General features: G+C 48.4%; 5 protein-coding genes across 14 annotated transcripts in view; 2 read left to right on the plus strand and 3 right to left on the minus strand.

Annotated features, from left to right (window-relative positions):
- On the minus strand, positions 1 to 7,019 carry tdrd1 (tudor domain containing 1). Of its 3 annotated transcripts, XM_061304511.1 has the most exons (20): positions 6,917 to 7,019; positions 6,387 to 6,569; positions 5,063 to 5,150; positions 3,303 to 3,424; positions 3,180 to 3,217; positions 3,062 to 3,101; positions 2,878 to 2,992; positions 2,750 to 2,816; positions 2,583 to 2,663; positions 2,339 to 2,521; positions 2,128 to 2,271; positions 1,892 to 2,057; positions 1,755 to 1,817; positions 1,485 to 1,661; positions 1,313 to 1,420; positions 1,076 to 1,246; positions 760 to 1,002; positions 453 to 686; positions 343 to 386; positions 1 to 264 (listed from the first exon to the last, which is right to left on the minus strand). In XM_061304511.1, the coding sequence occupies exons 4-20, from the start codon at positions 3,409 to 3,411 to the stop codon at positions 148 to 150; spliced, it is 2,100 nt and encodes a 699-aa protein (XP_061160495.1). In that variant the 5' UTR covers positions 3,412 to 3,424; positions 5,063 to 5,150; positions 6,387 to 6,569; positions 6,917 to 7,019; the 3' UTR covers positions 1 to 147. The 3 variants fall into 3 exon arrangements, with proteins under 3 accessions (XP_061160495.1, XP_061160496.1, XP_061160493.1); XM_061304512.1 differs by lacking the exons at positions 6,387 to 6,569; positions 6,917 to 7,019 and adding an exon at positions 5,351 to 5,493 and having other exon boundaries at positions 453 to 650; XM_061304509.1 differs by lacking the exons at positions 6,387 to 6,569; positions 6,917 to 7,019 and adding an exon at positions 5,351 to 5,493.
- Positions 4,167 to 22,672, plus strand: ccdc186 (coiled-coil domain-containing protein 186). Of its 6 annotated transcripts, none has more exons than XM_061304497.1 (20): positions 4,167 to 4,313; positions 5,032 to 5,897; positions 6,047 to 6,173; positions 6,483 to 6,611; positions 7,016 to 7,228; positions 7,305 to 7,424; positions 8,016 to 8,120; positions 8,228 to 8,326; positions 9,407 to 9,493; positions 9,566 to 9,708; positions 10,087 to 10,342; positions 10,421 to 10,610; positions 11,073 to 11,165; positions 11,257 to 11,488; positions 12,364 to 12,583; positions 12,652 to 12,731; positions 14,243 to 14,590; positions 14,657 to 14,830; positions 16,207 to 16,341; positions 22,534 to 22,672. In XM_061304497.1, exons 2-17 carry the CDS (start codon positions 5,053 to 5,055, stop codon positions 14,418 to 14,420), a joined length of 3,117 nt encoding a protein of 1,038 aa, XP_061160481.1. In that variant the 5' UTR covers positions 4,167 to 4,313; positions 5,032 to 5,052; the 3' UTR covers positions 14,421 to 14,590; positions 14,657 to 14,830; positions 16,207 to 16,341; positions 22,534 to 22,672. The 6 variants fall into 6 exon arrangements, with proteins under 6 accessions (XP_061160481.1, XP_061160485.1, XP_061160483.1 ...); XM_061304501.1 differs by having other exon boundaries at positions 14,243 to 14,363; positions 14,757 to 14,830; XM_061304499.1 differs by having other exon boundaries at positions 11,073 to 11,153.
- Positions 12,440 to 24,691, minus strand: nhlrc2 (NHL repeat containing 2). 2 transcript variants are annotated; one of them, XM_061304508.1, is made up of 14 exons: positions 24,529 to 24,691; positions 24,052 to 24,204; positions 23,109 to 23,158; positions 22,551 to 22,956; positions 21,910 to 22,031; positions 21,710 to 21,839; positions 21,554 to 21,647; positions 21,264 to 21,495; positions 21,070 to 21,192; positions 20,800 to 21,009; positions 20,513 to 20,726; positions 19,877 to 20,103; positions 14,197 to 14,337; positions 12,440 to 12,559 (listed from the first exon to the last, which is right to left on the minus strand). In XM_061304508.1, exons 1-13 carry the CDS (start codon positions 24,689 to 24,691, stop codon positions 14,314 to 14,316), a joined length of 2,148 nt encoding a protein of 715 aa, XP_061160492.1. In that variant the 3' UTR covers positions 12,440 to 12,559; positions 14,197 to 14,313. The 2 variants fall into 2 exon arrangements, with proteins under 2 accessions (XP_061160492.1, XP_061160491.1); XM_061304507.1 differs by lacking the exons at positions 12,440 to 12,559; positions 14,197 to 14,337 and adding an exon at positions 15,742 to 15,976.
- adrb1 (adrenoceptor beta 1) lies at positions 16,175 to 19,849 on the minus strand. Its single transcript, XM_061304513.1, has one exon. The coding sequence runs from the start codon at positions 18,310 to 18,312 to the stop codon at positions 17,128 to 17,130; it is 1,185 nt and encodes a 394-aa protein (XP_061160497.1). The 5' UTR covers positions 18,313 to 19,849; the 3' UTR covers positions 16,175 to 17,127.
- The window catches only part of dclre1a (DNA cross-link repair 1A (PSO2 homolog, S. cerevisiae)), a 3,498-nt gene continuing 3,336 nt past the window's right edge, over positions 24,580 to 24,741 (plus strand). For both annotated transcript variants that reach the window (XM_061304504.1, XM_061304506.1), the window contains exon 1: positions 24,580 to 24,718. The gene's annotated coding sequence lies outside the window, so the exon portion shown is untranslated. The remainder of the gene's footprint in view (positions 24,719 to 24,741) is intronic.

Consider the following 24,741-nt stretch of genomic DNA (forward strand, 5'->3'; position numbering starts at 1 on the left):
TGAACTTCCAAGTGAACTTTAATCTAAAGCAAATGGACCACCTGAACAACTGAGGGTAATAGCGCTAACTTAAGATAAGAGATGGTAAAAAAACTGACGGAACGAGATTGTCAGGATATTTGAACAGCATAAAAGGTGAAAAGTGTTTTAAAGCTGCAAACGTTCGCTAAACTGCGTAAAAGAGGAGAGAAGCAGCTCCACTAATCTCTCCAAACGCTCCACCGTCAACTCCAAACGCTCCATTGTCAACTCCAAACGCTGAATCTACAGGAGAGAAAAAAAAAAAAAAAGGTTATGAAGATGTTGGCAATTTCATTTTGATAAACACAACGAAAAGCAGACCTGTGGCTCCGCACTCGAGCAGAAATGTGCAGAGATCGGGGCATCTGGAAAAGACAAGGGTAGTCAAAGATTGTGTTCATATTTGTGAGTAAACTGAAAGCTCGACCCACTTTTCTGGAACTCGTCTGCTGAGTTTTGGATCTGCTGTGGGCTTTGGGCGGTCTCCTCGGGGCTTGCAGTTGCCTCCGCTGGTTTTTCCACAATCACCTCCACAGCAGGGGGCATTTCCGGCCGAGGAGTATTGCTTCTCTCCGTCTGCTGGGCCGAAGGACTTGGTGCGCTGTGAATTTTGGGGCGCGTCTGTGCCTCTGCGGGAATTGAGGACAACGACAAAGGCAGCAGCGCTGAGGGTGACGAGAAGAAGTCGCAACCATCTCTGTTTTTATTTCTTTCTTTTCATATCTGCGTTTGTCTTACCGGGTGGTTCTGCAGCAGCCCGTTCACCATCGTCAGCCTTCACGGGAGCACGCGAGGCGTACCCGGCGGTGACGAGCAGCTCGGCGATGTTGCACTGGACGTCGCTGGAGCAGTCGACCATGACGACCAGAGCTTTGCCCTTGTGCGACCCTTTAATCTCTACGGCCAGGATCCTGTTGGACGCCTTCCGCTGCAGGACCAACAGGGCTTTCTCGGACCAGCTCTCGCCAATAGGCTGGATCCCTGCGAGGATCCGCGTGACTGATTTGGTCTGAGAACCACCGGGGCTTATCAAATAATTGAGATGGAGACTCACCCGCCAGAGCGCAGGGAATGCCCTGCATGGGCAAGGCGAGCAGCGAAGAGCTTATGGGTCTCAAGCAGTTGATATGTACATCCTCCGAGTTGCCGTAGTCAATGTAGCCCACGCATATGCGCTCCTCCGACGTGTACGCCAGCACTTTGGCCCGGTACCACTGCTGGTCCACTACAACAGCACCGCCAGGAGATTAGATTTCAGGTCCCGATGTTGTGTCTGGCATGAGTTTGGTACCTGAGAACTGGGCGCAGCAGACAGAGCCGGGCGCAGGTCGAAAGTTTTGGGATGCGGCTATCTGACTGCAATGCTGCCTCAGATTCAGCTGCAACTCTTGAATGTCACCTGCCGAGATGAAAACCCAAAAGAATCTCAGTCTCAAAATGTCAAAACTGAATGAAATACTGACCGGTATTGTCCAACTTCTGCACAATCATGTGATTGGGCGAGAGGAAGTGTGTCAACATGGCAGAGAAGGAGTCCCCCACGGCCTGCGTGAGGGTCTCGGGTGGCTGAGCCCACACGTTGTCGTCCTTCCCTTGAGATTGACGCTGGTAGGTTTCCATGGCGGCGCTCAGGATGGCGTCTGAGCGGGGGATACGGACAACTCTCAACATCACCCTTGACCGGCGTGGTCAGTGGAAAGAGAAAATAATGAATAGCCCACGGAGAGGCTTACTTGTATCTTCATTGGCTTTTTTCGCAAAACCACCATCGATGAGAACTGAGCTCAGACGTTTTCCTGAATGAAGACCTTCATGTCACCTTTCTGCCACACATTTTACGGTACGTACGCTCAGGTGCGGCACGCCGTACCCGTGGGAAGCTCAATGTCGACGGCTCGCGCGTGAACATTTGTCAGCGTTTCCACCAGTTGCACAGTCAGCATCCTGCCGGCCAGAAGCGCAGTGACGGCTGAGCGGCACTCGGCGGACCAGCTGCCGTTCAGCGGTTCCACGCCGGCAACGCGACACTCCATTGCCTGAAGAAAATTGTTTGAAAAGTTTTATCAGCATCACAACATGTTTTTTTTGTTCTTTTTGTGCACTCACGCAAGGATAAAACAGCTCCAGGTCAGCAGGCAGCGGCCTCATCCTCTCCACAGGGACGTCCTCCTCATTCCCAAAGTCGATGTAAAGCATGTTAGCCCATTTTTTGTCAGCCGCCAACTCCTGGACCAAGCCTCGGTACCAAACCTAGCAAAACACGAGCAAAAGCATGAGCACAAAGGTTTTTGTTATTCTGCGCGCCGTCACTTCTTACCAGGTCGTCGGAGAACTGTGCAGCGCACACCTCTCCGACGCAGGGGACATATGGAGGGGCGGCAGGCGGACAGCTGGGGGTCTTCTGGAGCTGGCTGCTGATCATTTGCAGCGTCTGTAGCAGCTCGGGGATTTGGACATGGAGGAAAAATCTGCCAGGGTTGTAGAACTCCACCACGGCCGCCTAAAATAAAATCCCCAGTTAATAAATACTTAGCAATTCAAATTCTTATCATTCAAGGTACCTGAACATCAGCTCCGTTATCAAGCTTGATGGGATGCAAGTCCTTCAAGTAAACCCCGCGGGGGGCCATTGCATCTGCCGACTTTGTTTTGCAAGGGGGAGAGCAATCAGGAAGTAAATACAATTCATATTTGTTGCTAAGGTGTCAAAGGGCAGATATCTAATTACCTTTGAATCCGGATGGGCGGTATTGCTTGCCAACGTTGCCGAAGCAGCGGTCTGATTCGGCTTCTCCCTACAAAATTGAACTCAAGTTTTAGTGCAATGGAACAAGTTGAAAGCTGTAGTCTGCTTACCTCACGGGCTGTGGATCAGTGGGCACACAAATCTGTTTGTGGTCCTTCCAGTCTTGCGTCTGGCACACCGGGGAGCAGTATGTTGTCTTCTTGCAACGAGAACAACGTAAAGACCCTGGCAGAGGAAAAAAAAAACTGCATTTACTTGAAAATGTCAAATGCAGTATTTACTTGGAAACGTTACCTTGATTGCCACAAAAGTGGCAGCGGGGCAAAGGTGAAGCCTTTATGGAGAAAATGAAACGTTTTTTTTGTTTTTTCATAAATTGACAGTTTTTAATTATTCAAAATGTAATACATACGGCAGTTGTATCCCCACTGGCTGGTGGCAATTTTGGACCTGCAAAAGAGGCAAATTGGACTGGCGTTCCGACATGAGGCAGAAAGTGTTCGAGTCAACACAAAGAAGAGTTGAAGGTGTTTACCGGCTCCTATAGGCCGCGAGACCTGCCAAGGAAACATGGCCGCGTTGGATGACGGCTTGCGCAATGGCTGGTTAGGCGGCACAAAGTAGGACGAAGATGGGTTGTTCATGGCAAATGGCGTTCTATAAATTCATACAAATACAATATTTAAGACTTAAGTGACGAGGTGGTAATAACATTTGTATTTTTGTCGAATTCAAGCGCGGGTCGCCATGACGAAACAAAACTTAGCTTAAAAGTTAGCCTAACGATTGCCTGCTAATTGCATCTAATTGAAAGCTGAGTTTGAGGACATAACAGATGTAATGCACTTTAACACAAATATGTAACCGTATATATCGCGTGAAAATCTACAATAATTCAAATTAACTCACAGTTTCGACTGAAAGTTCGACTTTTCCCGGCAAATTCTTGTTTAAGCTGGACGGCACGTGCTGAAAACTAGAAGCTCACTGCTCATGCGCAATGACACAAGCTGCTGATTGGTACATTTAGTGTTTGCTTGTGGGTGAACGATTCGTTCAAAAATTATTATTATTATTATTATTATTATTATTATTATCATCATCATCATTATTGGGGTTTTTGTTGTTTTTGTTGTTGCTGTTAATATTGTCTACGTATTTTGCATACACATTGTAAAGTACAGTGACAACGTATTTGTTTGCTCAAAGGTAATTTAGTTCATTTAATTAAAAAACTATTAATCAACTATAACTGATACAATTATAAATGAAGATGTTTTATTTGAAATATTTCTTCACGTAATTTACATACGGGGGAGTAGTTACACTACCCCCTACGTCAGAGGTCACGAAAAGCTTTGCCTCTGATTGGTTCGCGCCTTCTATCCGTTCCCTCCCAGCCGTGGCCATATTTGTTGATGTGTCATTCCAAAAAGGACTTGTTGGGTTGACCAGCTGGAAAGACAGACAAAGTCACGGCTCAAAGTTCACCATTAAGTTCAACCCGAGCTGCTCACTCGTTCCACTCATGGATTTACCACACTCGGTGGGTGAATATGAACACACTATTCTATCAAACGCTTGTTTTCCTTCAAGGAAATGATTAGCTAGCTGACCTGCCTCCTATAGGCTAGCAAAGCTGTCACTATCGCTACAAGCTAAAGGTTTTTGCGTTACAAATGATCAGCGCCGGTTATTGCTTTCTTGAAATACATTGTTCTGGCGTTTGCCTGTTATTAACCTGCTATAACTGCAGTATGGGAAGCTCAAGACGTTATGAGCACGCTTATAACACTGCAAGCTAACACCTGCATAATAAGCTTGACCGTCTGTGAATGGCTTCAAATGAAGCATAAATCAAGTTAAGGAGCATATTTTGGTTTGCTAGGCGCGGCTGCGACAAAAGGTTTTTCCAAATGGCTTGTGTTATCTTGACAGCTGACATCTGTCAAAAGGAGCATCCACGCCTATTGCTGCTTGAATGCAGCATTTTCATAATACATAGAAAACATTCAAGGTAGATAAGAAGCTGTCCATTAAGTCTCTTAATCCTGTAACAAATGTGAATAGACAAAGCTGTGGGTATTTAGCAAAATCGGGAAGCATAAGAGAATAACGGATATTGCTGGGATTCTGTTCACAACCCAGTGAAGCAGGTAGTATAAGTTTCTTTTAGGTATCAGGTTGAATAAAGAGCCTAAAAGAATATTTGGGGTGCTTCAGTGTGTCTGCTTTTGTGTAATTCCTCTCCCTCTGTTTTTCAGATTTGACGCACAGAAGGTACCATGGAGCTACCTGATCCAGTCTCGGACGCACACGTGATGGAGGAGTCCAATGTCGAGTTGAAAGGAGGTGAATTGCCACAGTTACAGCAGCTCCAGAACTGTGATGTAGAAAAACAAGAACTCGCGTCAGATGAATGTACAACAGAGGACTGTATGCAGACAAAAGGTGACTTTATCAAAACTAAAACAGATCGTTTTGCAAAGACAAAGATCGAAGGACAAGATGGAGGGGGTGAGCTGGCGTCCGATGACAACTGTGATAGTATTACGTGTTCAAATGAAGAGGAACAGCCGTCACCTATTTTAAATGAAGCGGCTTCAGGCGATGCGGTTGAAGTTTCCCACTCCGTAGAAGATATATTGACTCTTGACAAAGACGGTTCTCCCAACGGCAACTACGAGTCGCCCGTCAGCAAGGAGCCGTCGCCACAGAGCCGCAACGGATTAACTGAGAGTCTGTCATCCAAACACTCCCCCCCTGAGTCCACGACCACCGCATCCGGCATCTCCAACGGCCCCTCCACCCCCTCTTCGGACACCATCAGCTCCTCCCTCACCTCCAGCCCTCAAAGCGGCACCGAGACGTCGGCGCCCTCCCATTCGACGTCCAGCCCGTATGACACGGACTGCAGCCGGAAGCTGATTTCGCAGATCCAGCGCTCCCTGTCGCAGGAGTCTCTGTTGGACGAGCTGGAGTCGGAGCTGATGGCCTATCAGCTTCCCGAAGTCGAACGTAAAGGAAGCCCGCCTGTCAATGGAGTCCCTTTGGAGCAGGAGGACTGCATGTTGGTCTTTGAGAAGTGTGTCCAGTACAAGTATGCGCAGCAGGAAAAGTCCATCCAGAGGTAAACTCTAAAAATCTTCTTTTGACAGTCTCCCATCTTAAATGATTAAAAAAAAAAAAAAAGTTCCGCAAACTGTTGAGCTCACTCATCTTTTATCCTCTTAGCACATTTGCGCTGATTTAATTTAAAATTGCCAATGTGTTGTGAAGGTTGCTGGAGGAAAACAAGCGGCATCAGGATCTCATCCTGGGCATCTGTTCCGAGAAGGACAACATGAAGGAGGAGCTGAAAAAGAGAGACGAGACGGAGAAGCAGCACACGGGCACCATCAGAAATGTTGGTGGTGCTATTTATTTTAGATTTCGACCTAAATCAAATCTTTTTTTTTTTTTTTACCACAACTTGGCGGCGTACACCTGCTCCCCTCTGCGGTACACAAACCGCGAGTGTTCAGGACAAGATTTTATCGGCACAAATTGATGCTAATCGCATCCCAGACATATAAGGCAGCTGTTAGGGCAGACCCAAACAATAACAGAATCAGATTACCTGACTAATTCTCTGCGCAGGTGAGGCGTGGCCTCCCCTCGCCGCCCGCCATGACGTTCACCCTGTTTACCGTCCAATCTGTGTTTGCGTTGACAGCTGGAGGGAAGGGTTACCGAGCTGCAGCGGGTGCTGAAGGAGTCCCGGGACAAACTCATCCAACAGGAGCAGGCGGCTAAAGCTAACCTGATGCAAACGCAGAAGGAGATGTCCTACCGGCTAGAACAGGTAAAACAGTTTACGGTGGCACGGAGCAAACACTGTCAGGGCGAGAAGAACAATTATTTTCTGTTGGCCATGTCGTTATTTTGTAGATTTTTTTTTTTGCGCTAGGCAACAAGCAAAGTGTAAGGTTTGAGCACGTCAAACTCGTGATTGGAAAAAATAACCTGTAAAGCAAATAGGCATTTTTCATCCAGAACCGTGCGCACTGCGTTGCCACATTATCAGAGTCAGAGTTTTTTTTTTTTCCCCTTCACACCCGAGAAGTTTTAATTTCACCGTCCATTGAGCAAAAAGAGCTCGAGTCTCACCATTTTTGTCACGTACTGCCGCCGAGGGGTTTCGAAAGCTGCCCATTTGAAGTCCCCTCACTCGGTCATGAAATAAAAGCTCCCCAACTCTCCCTGCAGGCGAACAGGAAGTGCGAGGAAGCACGCCAAGAGAAGGAGAGCATGGTGATGAAATATGTGCGGGGGGAGAAGGAGGCTCTGGACCTGAGGCGGGACAAGGAGACTTTGGAGAAGAAGCTGCGGGAGGCCACCAAGGAAGTGGAGCGCCAGGCCCTACGAGGAAACCAGCTTGCCCAGGAGAGAGGCCGCCTGCAGCAGCTGTGCGACGCCAAGGTCTTTCGGAACGGAACGTCACAAGATGTTTCTTGCCGTCGTTTGCTCACTGCATGTTTTTCTGCTTTGCTCGCAGGAAGGCGAAGTCAGCCGGCTGACTCGAGAGGTGGAAAAGTTGAAGGAGGATAACAACTCCCATCTTATTAAGGTCAAATGGGCCCAGAACAGACTCAAGAGTGAGGCTGATGCCCACAAGGCAGGTGGCATTTGGTTCTAACTGCTGAGCTGGATTGAAAGTTGAAATGAAGCATATATTTCATTGTGTTTGACACAAACAGAAAAGGGGGGGGAAAAATCTGTTCAATGTAGAAACCTGGTGAATCTAAGCAAATGAAATGTTATTTTGAATAGCAATCAAGAATCGTTCACGCGGTTAATTAAATTGACTCCCAAGTCTATTTTCAGGCAACATTTTGAAATGTCATTTTAATGTCGATCGTCATCATTTAAATGTAACCTACTTGTTCATAAGAGGTGGTAATCATTTTAGATTGCACGAGCTCCCGACAAAAACAAGATAAGTTGTCTGTATTTTTCATTTGATTGGCAATGAAATGGGAGGGAAATTATACAGTAATGAACCCGCAGGAAACGCGTCATTTCGGTCTTTCTTGATAATGACCGTAATGTTGTTGGTTTTCCCTCTCCCCCGGGGGAAGGTAGTTTGTAGCCACAGTCCTTTTCAGACCGATCAAATGATGGCTGAACCAATCGACGGTATTAGTAAATCAAATGAGAATCGTTGTTTGTCGATATCTGAATCGTGTGTGTGTGTGCGCGCGCGCAGGAATCTAAAGACAAGCTGAGGGACATCACATGCAAACTCACCCAAGCCAAAGAAGAGACGGAGCAGATTCGCAAGAACTGCCAAGACATGATCCGAACATACCAGGTCCGACATTTCATCCATTTTTAGATGCCGCGTGGTGGTGCTAAAGAGCTGCTTTCTTCCGCGTCCTCCAACTGCAAAACGATGAATGCTGATTCTTTGTTCTGCAGGAATCAGAAGAGATCAAATCCAATGAGCTGGATGCTAAACTGAGGGAGACCAAAGGAGAACTAGCCAAACACATGCAGGAGCAAACGGACCAATTAGAGGTGACTCCATTTTGTCATCCTGGCGGCTTTGAATACATTCCTATTAAACGCAAATCAACACCTGATAGTCTTGAAGCACCAAAAAAAATTCTTTCGTCACATTCGCAGGATTAAGTGCCTTAGCGAGAGAACGAGCGTGGACTTAATCCGAACACAATGGCCTGGTTTTTTTCGTTGTTTTTTTTTTACATCATCCTCTTCCTCTAAGAAGAAGGACAATTTAAATATAAATGGCCTAGAAATGATCAATATGAAGCAGAGCATTCGGACAGCCGGCCCAAAAGACGCCGCCCACTCCCTGTCTGTCTTGCCGCCGCCTCGCTCATTTACCCCGTGAGTCTCAAACTAAAACGCAGAAATAGAAAGCTCTCAAAGCGCCTGTTGTTTTGCGTTAGACGTCAACATTTCAATTTACACGCGCCGCTCTACTCTGTCTTCCCAACCTTCGCATTTAATACGACATAACATTGCTTTGCCTTGATTATATAGTGCCTTCGTTTTGACAAATATTGCCACTGTCTACTAAACAAGGCATTCACAAAAAAAAGAAAACCTCTTGATTTTCTTCCTTAATGGTAGTTTGTTATGCTCAAGAGACAGTCATCAATTATACAAAACGAAACTCCATTAGCATGGAAAGAAGCAGGCAAGTCATGAATTAACGGAGCAAATAGCAAATATATTTTCCTCTGTCTCATTTAGTGGCAGGTTGTCGTGGATACCGCGGCCCACTAATAGCTTCTTGGAAAGGTTGACTCTCACCAGTCCTGTTAATGGCTTTGTTTAAAAGATGAGACAAAACATCATTTCATGCCGCTTTCGTATTGCTAACGAGCGCGCCGAACCACGGAAACAATTTGATTTCAATGAAGCGGCTGTAAAATAAAAATCAAACAGACGAACGAGGCTTTATACTATCAATACATTACGGGTTGAATTGTCGAAAGCGATAAGTAGCTTGCTTGACATTATTGCTTTATTTGCTGTCCTTTTTGATGGATACACAAATCTTTTCATTCACAATTTGGTGACAACGAATCACTTCTATTCCGAGGTTGAGAGTTTTGCGGCTTGTCGCAGGTGCACCGCGTGAAGGCCAAAGAGCTGGACGACCTGAAGAGGAGTTACAAGGAGAGCATGGATGAGCTGGACGCGCTCCGCACCAAGGTTTGCGTCAAGGCGTCGGCGCCCCGTCACCGCTGACACGCCTCCGCTAACCAGGCTTGTCACGCTCCGCAGCTCAAGTGTCTGGAGGACGAACGGCCCCGCTGGGAGGACGAGCTGAGCAAGTACCGCGAGATCATCAACAGGCAGAAAGCCGAGATCGGTCGCCAGAGGGACGAGTTGAACAAGATGGGCGCGCTGCAGGAGGAGCATCAACGGTATTGGCCCGACGGTAGAAAAATAAAATCGCAATTAACACACGAGAGGGTCCTTTTCGGTCAAGTCTGTATGACTCGTATTTTGAAAAAAAAATTGTGCTTTGCAAATGTACTAGCCCCTCTTGTACAAAGAAAGATGTCATACTAAATAGTTTCGACTCAAATAAATTCCGATTGAGGTCTTTGTTCAAATGAGGTTTTTGATACTCGCGACGGACAACGTGACACACTTTTCTGCCTTCCCATCCATGTCATCTGCTTTCTTGGCCTCGGCTGTCTCCCGTGACGCTTGCGGCCTACTTCCAGCCTCATTTGACTAACTCCTCCATTCCATTCAAAGCACACCTCCCTCCAGTTAATTGATTGTTTTGACGCCAGGGCCCAACAAGAGCTCACGTCTCGGTGCAATGAGGTCGACTCGCTCAACGGCCAGATGGAGGACCTCCAGCGGGACGTGCAGGGGAGCCGGGAGCGCGAGGCCGAGCTGCTGGGCTTCACCGAGAAGCTCAGCAGCAAGAACGCCCGCTTGCAGTCGGAGAGCAACGCCCTGCAGTCCCAGCTGGATCAGCTGGGCGACCGCTTCGCCGAGCTACGAGCCAAGCTGGAGGAAACCGACGGCGCCCTGGATGACAAGGTTGGGCCGGAGCGCCGCTTTGTTTTTGTATGATCGTAAGGAGCATCCGTGAATGACGCTCACCTCGACATTTTGCAGTCGCGCCGGCTAAAGCAGGAGGAGGTCCTGAGGCAGCAGGAGGTGCGAGCTCTGCAGGAGGAGCGGACCGAGCTGCAAGGCGAACTGAGCCGGCTCAAGACGCGAGTGGACGAGTTGAGGGACGAGCTGATGACTCAGAGGAGGAAGCAAGCGGCCAACATCAAGGACCTGACCAAGCAGCTCACACAAGGTCAGGAAGGATTGAACCATTTTGGTGTCCGCCACAATGAAGAGCAACGAATCCTTATTAGCATGCGAGCTCCTGCTTTTTACTCGAGTCACATTCGCCAAGTTCAGCGTTAGCACGCGCAAATGCTTGGAAGGTCGTTCAGCTTTCCTTAAGGCAGCCTGTGATCATTCCTCAGAGTTCGTCCGCCTTGATGACAACTTTCGTATCTTACTGAAGTCTTTCCCGAGCTTAGCGTGCACACGTTCTCATTTTTATGAGCGCAGACGTGAGGAAAGTAATAAGGTTTCACTTTGGCGTTAATTTCAATCGAAGGATTGGAAATGCACACGATTGAAGCGTGTAATGCACAGGTGTCAAACTCAAGGCCCGGGGGTCAGATACGGCCCGCCGCATCACTTTACGTGGCCCGCAAAGACAAATTGACTATGATTCCAATGACAAATCTATTTTGTTCTGTCTCAGCTCGAAAGAGACTGGACCAGGTCGAGAACGGAGGCTGCGACCGCGAAGGCGGCAGCATGGGTAGCCGATCCAGTTCCTCAGGTGCTTCGCCTGGTTTGTCCCAAATCTTTATGAGAAGTGCCTATTAATTATCAATGCCCATTTTGTTTTGTGACTCTGATGAACCGTATCCTTACTTCCCAAGGCTCCTTGAACGCGCGCCACGGGGGCGGAGGTGAGGAACGCTGGCCGGAGAGCCACTCGGGTTCCTCGACGACGGCGGCGGCGACGGTAGACAGCTTCCCGGAGGTGGATAAGGCCGTGCTGGTGGAGCGCATTGTCCGTCTGCAAAAGGCGATGGCCCGCAAGCAGGAGAAAATTGAGTTCATGGAGGATCACATCAAGCAGCTGGTGGATGAAATCCGCAAAAAGACCAAGTGAGTGTAATCAAGAAGAATTAAACCCATTCCAAGTTAGCAGTATTGGAAAAATCCCTGAATGAATGTAGCTAATAAATATTCCATGCCTCTTGTGTATTAATCGCGTCGTGATTTCCATTGACCTTGAAAGACAGCATATGCTGAGCCGCGTTAATAGCAACACACTAACACAGACACTTACAAATTCCTACCTACGCTCCGTCCCGTATGCCGCCATTCATTAAAAGCTATTTATAGCAGCATTGCAGGCGTGGGCGGGGGCCTTAGAATGAATTAGCATACATCTTTAGTGATTCATATTCACGGTCGCTCAGAGATGAAGGGCGTCGGCACAATGGCACCCGAGTAACCCTGGGCAGCGGGGAGTCCCCGCCTCTTCCTTAATCGACTCTCAGAGCTGCTTGCCGCTAAATCCATTTCGGTGTCATGAGCTAAATCCATTGAGTTAAATCTATTGATTAGCAAGGGTTTCATGAAAAGGGGTCCACTGAGGTCCCGTATCAGATTGCTCTCTGCCAATGGCCGTCAATCGCCATTTTGGCTCAACCTACTTTACGATTCAGGACACATCCCACGGTCGGCGAGCTAAAAATAACCTCGAAAAATAGTCACTGGAGTAGCAAGGAGGATGTGGGAGCGGGTTGTCGCGCTTTTTTGTGGGTTTAGTTAGTTCTTATATTCACTCGGCTTTCGTCAGCACATTTGTTATCTTTCTTCCAGGTGAAATGCTGACTCCCCTTTTCGTGCGGCTCCATCTCACGCCATCTCTATTTCTGTATTGTCACTTGCTGGGTGCCGTTTTTTTTTGGGTCACTTCTCAGTAAAATGCATTTTCAAGTCAAAACCTCCGACTAACCTCGTCTTGTGCACAGAATCATCCAGAGCTACGTACTAAGGGAAGAGTCGGGGGCCCTCTCGTCAGAGGCGTCGGACTTCAACAAGGCCCACCTGAGCCGGCGGGGGGGCATCATGGCTTCGCTGTACACCTCCCACCCGGCCGACAGCGGGCTCACGCTGGACCTGTCGCTGGAGATCAACAGGAAGCTGCAGGCGGTGCTGGAGGACACCCTGTTGAAGAACATCACTCTCAAGGTACGCTCATGATTGGATTCGCTTCTTTGTCCGCATTTGAAAAGCAACGTCCTTTTCTCCACGTCCAGGAGAGCCTTCAGACGTTGGGCGCCGAGATCGAGAAGCTAATTAAACAGCAGCGAGACCCCGTAGACGGAGCGAGGAGGAAGTAAGTGAAGGACTGCGGAAATTTAGGATACAAATGTGCCAGTAACGTCCTTTTTCGTCATTGTCATCTTCTCGTTACCTTGCCCACTTACTTGAATTGTTCTGTCGACTTTGCAATCGCTTTGGTGCAACGGAACGCGATTTCCTCCGGGGACATTTTTTCGACGGCTGTGACGGGCCATTATTCTGAATGTAGACTGGGGATTGTCGCAAAGAAAACGGACCAAATATCAAATATGTGTGTGTGTGTGTGGGAGGGGGGTGAATTTGTCTCCAGGTTCTCTGTTCAACAACGCCATCCGCCAAGTAAACCTCAATGCCAAATTCTTTTTTGAAAAGAAACTTGCACGACCCCATCATAACGTAGCACTCCGAGATGTGAATTATTCGTGTCCTTGTCACTGAGCTGACGTTTCTGCTGCTTGGTAACGGCAAAGCGTGCAAAAATCTACCCAGGGACAAAGTGCAATGTGTGCCCTTTCTTTTGATTTTCATTTATTTTGCTTTTCATTGCAACTTGTGCGCGCGCGCGCATTCGTTTGCTCACCTTCTTCTTCCATTTCAGCGTAATAGGCGTTTGGTTTACTCCTCACGTCCGCGCCGGACTTGTCCGGTCTTATTGGCTGGTACCAAGTTGACTTTGATGATTGTTCCATTTGGCGCCGTAATCCCTCTTTGCTTTTAGGTCACACGCGCGCATACGAGATGAAGGGAACGACGGCCGGTCGATACAAAAGGTCTTTATTTGATCTCATGCGGCGCCACAACAAACTGTTTCATGCATTGGGCCAAACCCGCCGAGCATTATTATTTTGGAGAAAATGAGACGAAAATGGAAACATAATTCTCTTTCTCATGTAGATGTACCGCAAAATAGCCGCATCGGCGCCGGAATGGGGTAATTTACGCGCCTGTGCCTCTCAATCCAGAACCCAACGAAGCAGGTTATTGCCACTTTCACGCGACGAAATCGCTTCGTTTGACACGTGACAACGAAAATTAATTTCAACACGACGGTGCTGGACAAGTGAATGTGTGCGAGTGTTGGCTACGACTCTTAAGACGCCTCAATGCTGTTTACGATACCAGACGGCAATAAGGCAACTGCCAGCTTTTAACACACAACTCAGCCGAGTGCAGCGACTGCGTCCGCGAGTAATATGAAAGGGCCTTCCATGGGATAACATGAAACATGATTCGCGTAGCTTTGAGGTGACGCCGTAAAACGGGATATATATAATTGTTTTAATTTTTTTTTTTTTGAATCAATTTCCTGGTTCTGTGCAATGATTTCAGTGGGCTCTGTCTGTGTGAAACAAACTGTGATTCTAATTAAATTGTACATTTGTATATATTGGATGATGTGTATATACTGTGGATATATATAGATATATAGATATAGATCTATATCTATATATATATATATAAATAAGTGGATCAAGGAAATAAAATGAAATACGTCTGACCTTTGTGGAATGTTATTGTTGTTGATTTTGCTGTTTTCACCTCCAGTCAATGTCATCAAAAGGAACAACGATTCCTTTTTGTGGACGAGGCAGATTTAGAGTCCCTCTCCCGCCCCTTCAAAAGGAGCGCAGTCCGCAAAGCTGGAAGTCACACGGTACAACGCATGGTAGGATTTAATCACTGCCTGCCTCACATGAAAATGAAAATCTGGCCTATAAATTAGGTTTTAAATATGAAATGATGGGTTAATACATTTTGAGTGAAATGTCAAAGCATAAATGACGTTTTGCCCGTCGCTGCTCTCGGAAGCGCATCTTTTTTGCATAACAAATTTTTCTCAAGTGCGGGCGAGGGCCGCTGATGGCGCTCTATGGGCCGGCCATCCAACAGCAGGTAAAATATGGCTTTTCCTCTTCCACTCGGCAGATGTCATTTGACTTGTTCATGTTTCCTCCCCAGTCCGCTTACAAGCTCAGTGACACGCCGCAGGTTGATACTGTGTGACCGTTTCAAGGAGGCTATTTTTAGCCCGCTGATAAAATGCCGTCTCTCTTCCCAGCTTTGGATGACTACACTAAAAAATGGCCAAAGCTTTCTTTTCTGACAGAAGCCCTCTGTGGAAAGAGATAACTGGTAAGACTGACTAAAACTAATCCAGGTTCCTTTCAAACTTTTTTTTACAACCACCCCAAGGAGAAATTTATCACACAACGCAATTTAGCGCATTTATAATGAACTTTGTGATATTCTTCTGCCATATTTAACCCAAACGACGAGTTATCCTTCTATTTCTTGTGCATTCATTTCGTCTATTTTCAAAAAGAGAAACGTAAACACTCGAGTGCAAAAAGAATATCCGTCTCGCCGCATTATTTTTCCATTTACGCGCTGAACTCGTTTCCAGCTTGGGCTCCTTTCAGTTGCAATTTGGCAGCATTCCCGAGGGTTGCGACAGACACCGCCAGCCGGGTTCCCCTAAAAAGAAAAATCTGCCGCTTGGCTAATGAGCTGTGAAATTGCTGCAAACGTTTGCGTTAATAGTTCATACGTCGCGGTGCGTGGCGGAGCGTGCGTCGGTACACAATTGATGAACGGCTGGAGAGTGCGGCAGCCAGATAAGCGCAAGAAGTCAAAGCCCGCGGGTCGCGCTTTCATGTGGTTGCTCGCTGGGTCGGGGCGGAGGGGTGGGGAGGGGACTGCCACATTCTTTTCCATCATATGCTGCCGATTATGCAAATAGAACAGCATATAGTGGATGAGAAAATAAAAAGTCTACACACCCCTGTTCACATGCCATGTAAAAAAACCTACATAACCCACCTACATAACCAGTACGGGAAATAAAACCGAGACTGTAGTTGCACAAGTGTGCACACCCTCTTGTGTTCAGAATTAGCCATTCGCATTCCAACTCATCTTAGGCACAAGTGCTACCATTTTAAGTGTCTCTTAAGCGTTGATAAAGTGCGGCGCTTCAGCTGTTTAGGTCATAGGTCACATTCATGGTGAGCAAAGGTCGATGTCTATTTTAATACACAACAGTATTAAGATGACATCATTTATTGTATAATAAGAAATAAAACTATATATTTTTCTTCTGCTATGGTGATACATACTTGATCACAAAGCCCCACATATGAATGAGTTTAAAAAAAAGATTCTGGCTTCCTCGATGTATTAATGTGCACGGCCTGTTTCATTATGAAAAGTGTTATTCCTCCAAATGCAAATGAGCGCCTCCATCTGCGAGGACGCTCTGTTCATCTCAGCGCAGGCGACCTGCCAAGAAAACAACCTTTAATAATAATCAAGCACCCCCCTGTTTGTCATCAGCGACGTGGCACTTGTCCATTCATAAAATTCCTTTTGCTTTTGTTCCGTTCACTGGATTTATTTTTAGTGGGCATTAAGTGTACACTTATACACAAGCTGTACACGAACTAGCAATGTGTTGAATAATGTTATGAAGCAAAACAATGAACAACAAATGTTTTCTTTTAATTCCACAGGACACTCACAAAAAGCATGTCAAGCCACACTCATCACGATTCTGGAATCAAACCCGTAACCTCATGGGCAAGAATAAATATACGACATTTTTGGCCGCAATTGCACTTGTCGACGGATGTGAGGTAAAACACAAGGTGAGCTTAAATACAATATGCAAATATACAACACGGTCCAGTTAGTGAGAACGTACGCTCATCATTGTCAGTTGCTTTATAAATTTTGTCTACAATTTTTAGAAGGAAATTATTTTTTTTAAAAAAAACACTCTTTGGACCTTTAGGAGCAAAAACCATGCCTACATGTTTTGCATTGCACGCAATAATAATGTAAAAAGTAAGCTAAATGGATCAATCAATATTTTATATGGCCCGCCAAATTACGGTAGAAATATTCAAGTTGGCTGAATCTGTCCAAGAATTGTTTTATACTAAAAAAGAATGTACTTTTATTCATCAATGAAAGTCGTAAGAGGGCTCCCTCTTGTGGTGTGCAAAAGAATCATTGCCTAAAGTAGAATTCCTAGCTCCAAAGGTGTTATCCAAATTCACTCAATTGGTCCCCTGATAATTACTCATGACAAATGTATCTTTCTTCATCTATGTATTTACAAATTGTCCCAAAGCTTGAACTCCCTCCAGTGGTACATTAAAGAATCACAGCCCAAGTAAAGCTCAGTTGTATTTAACTTTAAATACATTTGTGTTCCATCTTTAGGAAAGTTTTCTTTTAAGCATTTACGACAAGTTTGGTGTTCCGTGAGACTGATGTAAAATATGTGCCTTGGGGTCAACAAAAGTTGCAACACATTGTTAAAAATGTAGTCTTTGGCACTTTGGGCTTTTAGTACGCGCTGGCTCCTTCGTGATGACACTTAAACGCTCAAAAGGAGGAAACAGAAGAAAGTGAAGAAATGGTAGGAGTCAGAAATGGGACTCAGAGCGAGGCAGCTTCCCGGTTCCGGCCACATTCCTGTCACTGATGTCCATCAGGCTGCAGTCCGTCCACAGCCCGAGCGTCCCTCCGCCTGCTCCGGGCTCCAGCGAGGATGCCCCCACAAAACCGGCCGAGTAGCGGCTTAGGTCGCATGAGCTGACGTGAAACATGCACTCCCTCCTGGGTCGGGGCCGACGGCAGAGCAGCCTCTTGAAGGCCCTGCGAAAGTCCGGACTCCGGCAGTAGATGATCGGGTTGAACGCCGAATTGGCGTAGCCCAGCCAGTTGAGAAAGACGAACAAGTCCTCATCTACCAACTCGGTGCCGAAAACCCGCACCACATTGACCACAAAGAAGGGCAACCAGCAGAGCGTGAAGGTTCCCATGATGATTCCCAGCGTCTTGAGCGCCTTGTGTTCCCGGAGCGCGAGCATGCGCGGCGGCTTCCTCTTGCACCGCGCCCCGCTGGCGTGAATGTGGAAGCGTCCCTCGCAGCGGTCGATCTTCCGCAGCTGCTGCTTGGCTTCCCGGTAGACGCGCGCGTACACAAACACCATGACCACCAGGGGCAGGTAGAAGGACACCAGGGATGACGAGACGGCGTATGCGCGATTGGTAACGAAGTCGCAGCACGCCGGGTCCTCGTAGCACGCCGCGTGCGCGCTATCCCGGGACCAGTGCATGAGAATGGGCAGGAAAGAGACAAGCCCCGAAACCCCCCACACGGCGCATACCGCCGCCTTGGCCCGGGCTCGAGTGAGCAAACTCTGGTATCGGAACGGCGCTGTGATGGCCACGTAGCGGTCCACGGCGATTACGCACAGCGTCTCGATGCTGGCCGTGACGCACAGCACGTCCACGGAGATCCAGAACTCGCAGAAGAACGAGCCGTAGTCCCACGCGCCGCGCAACTGCAGCGCGGCTCCGAAAGGCACCACCAGAACGCCCATGATTAGATCGGCGCACGCCAGGGACACCACGAACACATTGGTGCGTGTTTGGAGACGCTGCGTCCGGGCGATGGCCACGATGACCAGCGCGTTGCCCAAAACGATAGCAAGCACAATGATCGCCATCAGTAGGCTGATGCCCACTACCCACTCCTCAGACGCGGACGGTCGGGCGGCGCTGCCGCTTGGAACCGTGTCGTTGCGGGGCTCCACGGCCCCCATGACGGGCTCCCGTCGCGTCGCGCGCTAACTCCATCTGGAGCTCCGTGGTTGGAGCTCCAGACGACAGCATCGGCCCGGGATGTCAATCGCCGGGCTCAGTGCGTCACGGACGCATTGGCCAATCGAAAGTTGGCGCCACCGACGCGCAGGGCACCTGAAAAGCTTGCAATTGCGCTCACTCGTCTTTAGGTGGCAGTGTTTCGCACGAGTAAAGATGCTCCAGTTAAAACTGATTCTAACTTGCTCTGTGTAAGATGCAAGTTTACATGAATGTACTTAACGTGACAAGCTCCTCTCGAGTCATTGTCCACTTTGTTGTGGTCATACGATGAATGCACAAGTGATGTCATTGGCCACACAACTGCATTGTGCATTTCACCCGAGTTTTCTGAAGACCATACTGTCTTGAGGGACAGATGGACCACAACTGTTTCAGGCTTGCATTCTTTATTTTGTTTTGACAGACAGAGTTGTTGCATATCAAAATCCCTCAGGAGGCAGAGGCACCACCATTCCGGACTGCCTGTGTGCTTACGTCACACCAAAGATAAATGATCGGGTCAGAGGGCGTGTCGTCCCCCTTGAGACCGTCACTGCGATTAGGGCAAATTGAAGTGCAGAAAAGAACCACTGTGTCCTTGCTTTGACACAACAGTGGCCCCTTAATGTTTACCTACCCCATGGGGGGAACACAGCTGAGAGGACAGCAGGTCTATGGAGTCATATGATCATCCCTCTCCCATGATATTACAAGACATAAAACAAGCAGTTGATTTTGAGCAATAGACAAAACATTGCATTTCAAAAGATTATTGCCAACCATTTTTCAAGGCACTTAAGGGCTGAGGTGGTGCAAATGTCTTGTGACATTTTTAGATTCTTCTAAAGGTTTGTTCATTTCAGCTCTTTTGATATTGGCAACATTTCACGGGCTATTAGCGACCTCTCAAGTGTGCTGCGCTTTGGAACATAATATTAGCAATGGCGCTGATGAGAGAGCAATCAGTTTGTACAAACTTGCAAAACAGATGCTAATCTCACGAGTAGTACTAAATGTTTTTCTGTTCCGATTGTGACATCATGCCACCTCACTCCTTGCGTAAATAAAGTCCGGCATTCATATTTCAAGCTGCGGCTCTTGCTCAAGGAGCATTAGAGTTTTGATTTGTAGCAATAAATGTCCATTACTGCTCTGATGTAATGGAGTGCTTTTAGCGTGGGCACTGCAGCGGATGAAAATCAGGTTTACAAGCATGCCGCTTTTACCCAAATGGAGCGACGGTCGCGGTCAAAAAGCATCTCGAGCTCATCTGTCAGCTGGCCGACGAGAGCCCGAGAGAACGTTTTGGTTCTGAAGCGAGCGTCTACTGGCTGAGTTCAGGACGTTCTGATCTTTTTTTTTTTATTTTGTCCATAATCAATTATGCAAAATAGTAACCATGTTCCTTTTGTTTAACCGCAACATTATTGTAGTAAGTTAGTTTTTTTATTTAAACATTTAAGGCTTTGCGATTATTATTATTTTTTTTTTTTTTTAGAGAGAATGTGTCAATGTCACAGTCACCTCGTCCGTGGCAGGATTGTCATTGAGCTGGAGAGGCTGGTAGAAAGCCGCCGCTCTCATGGTGCAAGTCGTCCCCGCCGCCATGCAGAAGTACAGCCAGATGCTCAGCGTGAGACTCGCGCGCTGTTTCTTCGGAACGTCCGGAAGTTTGGCGGCGACGCGCAGCGGCTTGGACAGATCCGTGATGTCGCCAGTGACCGCCTGCGTGTCTAGAAGCCACTCGTCATCTAAAAAAAAATAAAAAAAAAAGGCTTACTTTTAAATACATTCTCTGGAGGAAACCAACACCTGTCCAAAAAAAGAATCCGATTGGCTTCATTGAATCAGGAAGACACGTTGCAGTGTGAGAAGCAAACGCGGGCATGGGAGCGCTAATTCTTCCGCTGATTAATGACGCTGATTGCCAGCACGGCGTTCCCTGGAGAGCAGCGAGTAAAAAGCCACCATTTAGTCCCGGCATGCACTCCGAGCCGCGTGCGTTGAAATTCCCGCTGATCGGATCAGACCGACTCGGGGATCAGGGAATATCGCCCGGGCGCTAATTACGTGAAGCGGCCGTGTTCTTATCGTGCTGAAAAGTTGACACTGACAGAAATTTAGATTAATCGTTCCCCGTCGTGGCAATGTGGTTCTCACCTTCGGCGGAGAGGGCCCAGCAGCTCGGCGCCTCGTCGGTGAGTTTGGCTCCTTGGGGAAGCGACAACGCGAGCGACAGGACCACGGTCTGTCCGGCACTAGCCGACACCGGCGGCATGTCGATCCTCACGGCCCCTCGGGGCATCTTCGGGGTCTTGCTGGGCGCCTTCACGTTAGCCCGTCCCGAGTCTACGCAGTCCGAGACAAGGGGGAACTAGAGGAGGGTGTTAAATGTGAAAGTCAGCTGTGGGACGTAAAGCCAGCTGAAGTCTCGCAACGCCACATACCAGCGAGACGCTTTTGGAGCCGAGGTCTAGCACTTTGATTTGGTGGTTGTTGGTATCGGCGACATAGAGAAGGTTGCCGCCGGGGCCCGCGCAGATGCCGCCGGGCTCGTTGAAGCGGGACACGGCGAAATCGGGACCCACGGTGTCGCCCGCTTCGCCCGTGCCGGCCAAAGTGCTGCAATGCTTCGTCTTGGGGTCCACCACTTTAATCTGCGCGCAAACACGATTGAAGTCATTCATCTCCAAATGCATGGACACATCCTCCCTCACCTTGTGATTGTAGGAGTCGGCCACGTAGAGCAAGTTTCGCTGCGGCGACCACGCCACGCCCAGCGGATGCTGCAGCTTGGCCTCCACGCCCTTCCCGTCCACATCCCCGAAAGCAAAGAGGTTCTGGTTCAAACGAGGCAAAAGCGCATCAGCCAAAATACTTCCTCAAATAGCGACAACGACCTTTCACCCACCGTGGGGTCTCTCTCGCCACCAACCAGCAGCTTGACGGCGCCGTCCTTCAGCGCCAGCGTGCGCACGGTGCTGCTCTCGCTGTCCGCCACAAAGAGGCAGCCCCACGGCTCTTCGGGGGCGACGGCCAAACCCGAAGGCTGGGCGAAGCCCGCCTTGTGCGGGTAGGCGTTGTTGCGGTTCTCCTCGCTGCCGCTGCCGGCCCATCGCACGCACGTGCCCGCTTTGCACTCGCTGTTGATGTGACAATGCAGTTGAGGCGTGCACCGGGCCGATTATTGCGCTGTCTCACCTTCCTTTGGGCAGTTTCCCATCTGCTAGGAACAGTGCCCAAATCTGATGGGTTCCCGCCATGGCCACCCACAGCACGTTGTCCTCCGCGCCGCCTACACACGAGTGAGAAGGTGACCCATTTGGCCGCCCCATATTAAAAACCCAGCTCACTCACCAGCTGTTCCGAGCGCTACGTCCCAGGGAGAGCTGATGGGCTGCTCGTCTCCCATGGCGCCGCCGTCTTTGTCCGTACCTTGGACGCCGAGGCCGGCCAGCGTGCTGACTCGCCCTTCCGACAGGTCGATCTGCATAGAGGGAGGCGCGCACGTGAGCGGAAGGCGCAACCCTAAGAACCCTCCCTTGTCCCGGTTTGACCTTTCGGATCAGGTGGTTCTCCGTGTCGGCCACGTAGATGACGTTGCCCTTCATGGCCACGCCCTGAGGGGAGTTGAAGGAGGCTTCAGACAAGGAGCCGTCTCGCCTTCCGCTTTCAGGGCCTGGATGCAGAAAAAAAAAAGCATCCATCACAACAACAAACAAATCAGTACAAAAAATATTTGGCGAGCTTTGGATTAACGACAGCAAACGGCAAAAAAGCAGAGCTCCACCGGCGCGTATTTGGAGAGCCCAAAGCAAACAGCGGCCGTCGAATGAGTTCAGACGACAGAAATAAAAGTCCCACTGGGCATTTCTGTCCTTGCGATGGAGGTCGTCGCCAGTTCCCAGTGTGCGCTTCGTCCCGGACGCTGCCAACATGAGTGTTGGCCTGGGAACAGCACTGGCGGCCATGTGGCTCCGTGAAGCATGGGATTGAGCTAAAAATATCCAAAAGTCCTGATTTTTTTTTTTTCTTCTAATGCTGAGGTCGCAGTTAAAGGTGTTAAATGGTAGCACTTTGCGGGAGGCTACGAACTGAGAAAAACCGCAGTCCACGTGTTGCATAATGCACATTTCACAAGCTCAAGTATCAATAATGTCTCAATTGTATTTGTGTTTAAGGAAACACGGCACGCTACCTCCGATGATGTGCAACACCTGACACGTGGAGGACGCCACCAGAATGCGGTGATGTCCCGTGTCGGCGATGGCCAGCCTGTCGCCGGCGCGGTCCACGCAGAGCTTCCCGGGAAACGACAGGATGCTGGGAGGCAGAGAGTCCCGGTAGAGCTTGACCCCCACCGGGTGCGGCAGCAGCAGCTTCTTCTCCCGGTAGTAACGGAGACTGACGTCGGCGAAGAGCCTCAATCTGTCGCGGTGGCCCTCGCCCACCAGCGTGAAGAGCAGGTTGCCCCGCGGGCCCACCAGCACCAACGTGGGCCAGCAGGAGACCTCCAGCTGGTGCCAGAGACTCGCGTCGCCGTCGTTCACCACCGGGTGGCGGATGTCGTAGCGGAGCACGGCGCTGCGGACATTGTCCAGAACCTTCCGAGGACACGCGGTAAGGCCGGACAATTTTCATGACAATATAATTGCGATTTTTTTAATGTGCAATCATTTTTTCAAAATGTGATTTTCGCGACGCGCCCTCGCGCAATCAAAATCGGACTCTATTAGATTCAAATTTACCGACTTACCTTTTCATTAGGGAATTTGGCAGAATGTACTCCAACAATAACCAGTCCATCTGAGATAATAAAAAAAAAGACACAATTTTGTTAGAATTTTCTTAATGTATTCAAGCATTAGAGTGTTTATTTGTCTTTTCAAAAGAGCCCCGACTAATGGTTGGGATCTAAGCCTTCCGTTTTTGGCTCAACTATGTCAACAACAACAACAACTCGTGCAAGCCCAAGCTTTGCTTTCATGTTCTCAATTGGCCCAAAGCACGTCATGTAACAACTTCGTTTGTTGTCAAAGAATGCATCTCTGTCCTGGTTAGAAATCCCACAAAAACCATTTCCCCGAAATCAGCCGATTGCTCCGACGTTACGCAACTCCAAAACGTGTTTCGGTGCGCCGTGTTCAGCGGAGCGTGATTTCTTGATAGCGCTACCTTTTATCTTGACAAATAGTTTGACCACCAATACATTTATATCGAATTGCTTTGTTGACTTTTCAGGCAAATTGTCCAATTTTGCAGTTTGCCAAGGACTCTGTCGATGCCATCACCCACTATTAGACCTCAATCAAACAAAATATGAATCCTCTGCAAAAACATATTGCAGTGATGACGGGCGAGCGGGGGCTGCTTATTGTGGGAGCGACTGAAGTGGGTGGCTCCCACACCTCGCGGAGCACAGCGGCAGACGGAATGTACCCGAAGCCGTGCCAAAGATAAGACCTGTGTGATAATAATGCGCGGCGAGATGGCACTGTGTGTGCGTGGCGGCCGATGTTGGGTCGGGCTGAATTTCGAGCGTGGACGTATTTTTAGGTACTGCACAGAGTCACGTAGCGTGAAGTCTGTGTCGTAATGACGGTGATGTTTCGAGCAACATACTGATGCAACTTTTCCCCAAATATGGGGATCTGCTCAAATAAATGACCTGTCACTCATATTTTGCCACTCATCAGTACCTTGGACTGAGTGCCTCTGCTCAAGATGGTGAAGGTCTGGCAGGATGTGCATGCAGTTGATGCAGCAATAGGTAAAGAAGTCCAGTAGGACCAATTTTCCCGCCAGCTCCTTGCTGAAAGACAGTGGGCCCTCCGTGTTAAGCCATTCCAGACCTGTAGCCAAACACAGAAGGAACAGAAAATAATCCATTATGCAACAATGACATAATTCCCACCAGTTTTTAGTTGGGTAAAATTGTCAGCTCTACAACACCATCTACTGGTGAGTTGGGGTATTGTAGCATTGCATTAGGAAAACAAAAAAATAATAATATTGCAAAACAGATGTTAGAATAAATCCATGGATCTCATCAGCAGATAAATGACTTCATTTGGAAATCGTGACAGTAAAGCGATCGACACGTCTCGTCTTGTTTCTGCATGCAGTTTGGCGAGCAAACCCAAACATTGGCTTGTGTGCCACTTTCAACGGCTTACCGGTGTCAAAGTCAGGCATCTTGAGTTCTTCCCTCTCGTCCATGTCTTTCAGATACTCGAAGACGAGAGCTTCCATCGCCTCTTGTGTCGCGGCGTCATTTAATGCGTCGTCGAGTACACTTTGAGGAGGAAATAGAGTTGACAAGCTGCACCCAGAAGCCATGTTTGCAGCTTCAGCTGGACCTGTTGGGTAAAGTCGTCATATCGATTCGA

The sequence above is a fragment of the Syngnathus typhle genome, linkage group LG18, assembly GCF_033458585.1.
Source record: "Syngnathus typhle isolate RoL2023-S1 ecotype Sweden linkage group LG18, RoL_Styp_1.0, whole genome shotgun sequence".
Taxonomy (NCBI): domain Eukaryota; kingdom Metazoa; phylum Chordata; class Actinopteri; order Syngnathiformes; family Syngnathidae; genus Syngnathus; species Syngnathus typhle.

What these genes read in the sequence shown, in the direction of transcription:
- nhlrc2 (XM_061304507.1), bottom strand. Translation starts at nt 24,691, where the DNA reads ATGGCTTCTGGGTGCAGCTTGTCAACTCTATTTCCTCCTCAAAGTGTA. An exon ending in GGTGTTGCACATCATCGGAG is followed by an intron (nt 22,032 to 22,550) that starts GTAGCGTGCCGT and finishes TTCTGCATCCAG; the next exon opens with GCCCTGAAAGCGGAAGGCGA. An exon ending in GCTCCAAAAGCGTCTCGCTG is followed by an intron (nt 20,727 to 20,799) that starts GTATGTGGCGTT and finishes ACCCTCCTCTAG; the next exon opens with TTCCCCCTTGTCTCGGACTG.
- tdrd1 (XM_061304511.1), bottom strand. Translation starts at nt 3,411, where the DNA reads ATGAACAACCCATCTTCGTCCTACTTTGTGCCGCCTAACCAGCCATTG. An exon ending in CTGCTGCGCCCAGTTCTCAG is followed by an intron (nt 1,247 to 1,312) that starts GTACCAAACTCA and finishes GTGCTGTTGTAG; the next exon opens with TGGACCAGCAGTGGTACCGG. An exon ending in GGCTGCTGCAGAACCACCCG is followed by an intron (nt 687 to 759) that starts GTAAGACAAACG and finishes CGTCACCCTCAG; the next exon opens with CGCTGCTGCCTTTGTCGTTG.
- adrb1 (XM_061304513.1), bottom strand. Translation starts at nt 18,312, where the DNA reads ATGGGGGCCGTGGAGCCCCGCAACGACACGGTTCCAAGCGGCAGCGCC.
- ccdc186 (XM_061304497.1), top strand. Translation starts at nt 5,053, where the DNA reads ATGGAGCTACCTGATCCAGTCTCGGACGCACACGTGATGGAGGAGTCC. An exon ending in CAGGAAAAGTCCATCCAGAG is followed by an intron (nt 5,898 to 6,046) that starts GTAAACTCTAAA and finishes TGTGTTGTGAAG; the next exon opens with GTTGCTGGAGGAAAACAAGC. An exon ending in GTGAGGCTGATGCCCACAAG is followed by an intron (nt 7,425 to 8,015) that starts GCAGGTGGCATT and finishes GCGCGCGCGCAG; the next exon opens with GAATCTAAAGACAAGCTGAG.